Genomic DNA, 3,832 nt, shown 5'->3' on the forward strand with positions numbered 1-3,832 from the left:
AAGACACTGTAATACTTCGAAATGAAACCAGTTTGACATCTTGTCCAATATGGTGACAGTCTGAATTTTGGCCTGAGGAGCATCAAACAGTCATGACCCTCTTCAGTCTTGGGGCTCGACCCTCATCTGCAGAAAGTTGCCTGATGTCGCCTCAAAACAATAGATAGAAAAAATATATATAGAATAAATCAAGTAATATGTAAATATATGAATAGATAAGTTAAAATGTTTATTAATTCACTTTTAATTAATTAAAAGATTGATACATAATTGAATAGAAATATAGATAAAGAAGGAAAATGAGTGACTGTAATGAAGGTGTTATGTTATGATACGTATAGTTATGTGATGTAAATTTTACTGCTTCGAATGATAGATCATAATCAATAAGCACTCAATATACTTCAGTTTGTTCTCTTCTTAAAGTCAAATAACTTCTTTAAATTCTTAACCATCCATAGTTTTTCCTCAAACTTGTTTCTTGTTCTTTTCGACTTGCTTAAGATTTCCTCAAATTGCTTATGCTATGTTTGGCTCTACTTTCCTTTGATTTACTGTTGTTTTCCTCAAATTCCTTTTGGTTATCTTTGAGTTTTACTTAACATATGGTTCAATATTCTTTTTTTTTTTTTTTTTTTTTTTCATCGACGATTTTTGTTTTATCCAAATTACTGTTTTCCTTGGCAGACTTTTGTTTTCCTTGACGTTCCTTTGTTTTCCCGGTCATTCTTTTGTTTTCCTCGAATTTTTTTGTTTTCCTCTTTCGGCAGCAGTTTTTTGGAACAGCGTTTCTAGGAACCGTTGCTATCGCGCCTTAATTCGTCGTTTGCCGAGTTGATGGGATCCCAGGTAGTTTATCTTCCTCGTAGACGTCTCTTGAGACGACAGCTTTGTCCGTCAAGGGAAATCATAAATGTGTTGACTGTGTGGTCTATTGTCGTGTTAATTGTGTCGTCTATTGTTACATTAATCACGTCGACGGTCTGTGGTCATGGTTACTTCTCAGCAAGTGCCATGGCGAGTCACGTGCCAAACGTGCGCCCTCTCTCCCTTGCCTGTTCTCGTTATGTGTATAGACGTTCTGTTCAGTAATTCTGTGGCATAGGCCAGAAATGCTGTGCGCCCTGTAAGTATGGGTGTACATGTATTTATTTTCTTATATTTTTACCCGTTTGTGTATCATTTTATTCATTTAGTCATTAGTCGATTTATTCATTTATTTATTCCTCTTCTATCTGTTCACTCGTTTATGTAATTATTTATCTATATGATTATTTACTTGTTTATTAACTTATTTACTTATTTATCCAAAAGGTGAACCCTTCTTTGACTGCGTTAGTACAGTAACACATTTCATACGTTCTCTCGTAGTAGTCGTCAGTCGATCTTATTTAAACGAGGATCAGGTCCTCAAGACACATAACCAAGGATAACGGTTTCCCATGCTGTAGGGACAACTAAAGAGACATTCTTTACAACCATGTTTCTTTGTTATGGTTTCCTTATGACTCTTTCGTTGCCTGTTGCTGTTTGTTGTTGCCGCTGTCGTATGCCAATTCATGGTACCAGTACGTGTATGCTGGGGAGCTCTAGGTTCGTTATCACCTGTTTTGGAGGTTGACTCAACCTCTTTTTGCTACACTTGGGTTACATATTACAATGATAAAATATGCCAAGAACATAAGATAAAATGTCTGCAGATAGGTGTTCCTGAAAGGAAACGAAGAAAAGATTACTGATTCAATTGAGAATTGTGACGTACAGTTCAATGGTCTCTCTCTCTCTCTCTCTCTCTCTCTCTCTCTCTCTCTGTGTGTGTGTGTGTGTGTGTGTGTGTGTGTGTGTGTTTTACTAAGCACTGGGAAAGTGCTCGTGCATATTTGGTCAGATCTGCCTTCCATGTTCATTCACCGGACTGGCTCTTCCTCATTCGCCGACTTGGACGAAGTTGTCAGGATGCGTCGACTTTACCGTGCCAAAAATTCCGTTCTCCAAATTTTCCTGCGACTAAGGACGCTCTTCACTTGCTGCTCGAGAGGAACACCCGAAGAAGATCCCCCCGAAGTTCCTCCAGTTAAAACTGCCGAAGTGAAGAACACCGAGGATCTGCAAGTAACTCCTCAAGAAAATGGCTCTACTTCGGTGACCTTCGCGGAGACAAGGAGTTCTTCCTTCAGCGACAACTACACCGTCAATTCCCTCCTCGCCGAAGGAGGCTTTGCAAAGACGGTTCTGGTCACAAACGTCACCTCGGGTCTCACAAGCGTGGCCAAGATCCCCACACGGAGGGATGACTGCGCCATCGAGACTTCGAAGGAGACTGAAGCTCTCAGTGCCCTTTCCCACCCCAATATCGTCCGTCTAGTCGACATCGCGACGGACGGGGTCTGTGACATCGTTGTGACGGAGTACTGCCCCGGCGGGACGCTATGCCACGCCCTCGAAAGACATCTGAAGACACCTTCTCGGTCGTGGGGCAATCGGATCGTCTACTACTTCAGACAGCTGGTGTCTGCCATCTCCTTCATGCATGAGAATAACTTCGTCCACCTGGACTTGAAGAGCGAGAACATGGTCCTTGACGCCAAAAAGAGAATCGTGAAAGTCATCGACTTTGGCCTGTCAGCCAGAACGTCAACGGTCTATGGCCGAGACATGAATGGTAGCCAGGGTACCCCATGGTATGTTGCTCCCGAGGTATTGGACAAGGCCCAGCACCCTTACGCAGGAGGAAAGGTCGATGTGTGGGCCTTGGGATGTGTCCTGTACGAGTTGTGTGAGGGTCACCTGCCTTACTTTGAGCCCTGGATAAATGACCTCCTCCTCAAGCACCAGATGACGTACTACCTGAGGTGCTGCGCAGGCGGAGGACCTGCCCTCAAGACCGTGCTGCCAGGAGTCTTCAGCAAAGCCCAAGAGCAGGCTCTTCTGAACGTCTTGCGCGGAATGCTCGACCCCAATCCAGAGAAGAGGGTCACCATTTGGCAGGTGCGCCAAGTTAGACTCCCAAGGAGGAGGAAAGGGGAAGAAAAATGAAAAGTTTCCTTAGTAGACGATGTCGGTTGAGAATATTGCATCTCTGCACACTTTAAAGTAAAAAGAATAATAATAAAATAAAAATAGATAATAGAATAAAAAAGAAAAACTCCCCTCAGCTGAATAAAGTAATCTTCAGATGTAACTAGGGGTAGGAGGAAGCACATTACTAATAATATAACACAGCTTTGAATAATGTAAATCCTATCCCTTCAGTACTGGTAAGTACTTATCATTATCACGGTTTCCGCCACGGTTTCTTTTTGTATATGGTCATGCTATAAAAACAAAGCGTTTTGCAGCAACTGAGAGGGCTTTGATCTGCCAGTTGTTTCTCACTTGACACTTCGTGAGAGTGGGTTGGTGACTGGTAGATATGAGTGTGAGAAACTAGTACATAAAGTTGATAAACTGAAATTGAACGATCAGGTAGGATCACTCGAGATTTTCAGTATGTTAGTCAAGACAGTTATCTGAATATACCCTGGAATTTAAAGGTTGTTATGAATTTGTTCCATATATAACCTGGTTGGTGTTAATACTCGTATACTCATGGACTGAAGTTTTGAAGCTCATGATTCAGACAGTACCTCAATGCAAAGACATAATTTGTTGAATGTGTGTGTATATGTCATATATTACCCATAAATTGGGTCATAGGTGAGCTCTGACCTCTCATTCAGGAAGATAATAAGAGTCGATCACAAATCCAACACGTGATCCGTGATGATGATGGAAAGTCACATCCATTTCCTCCAACCCAAAGTATTCTATTTATAGTCACTCGTTTTTTATT

General features: G+C 41.7%; 1 protein-coding gene across 1 annotated transcript; it reads left to right on the plus strand.

The window, feature by feature from the left end:
- Positions 1-1,956: 1,956 nt before the first annotated feature.
- Positions 1,957-3,036, plus strand: LOC143029956 (uncharacterized). The gene has a single exon (XM_076193167.1). The coding sequence runs from the start codon at positions 1,957-1,959 to the stop codon at positions 3,034-3,036; it is 1,080 nt and encodes a 359-aa protein (XP_076049282.1).
- Positions 3,037-3,832: the final 796 nt, after the last annotated feature.

Source organism: Oratosquilla oratoria, chromosome 11 (genome assembly GCF_046742065.1).
Source record: "Oratosquilla oratoria isolate Oo_2021 chromosome 11, ASM4674206v1, whole genome shotgun sequence".
Lineage (NCBI taxonomy): Eukaryota > Metazoa > Arthropoda > Malacostraca > Stomatopoda > Squillidae > Oratosquilla > Oratosquilla oratoria.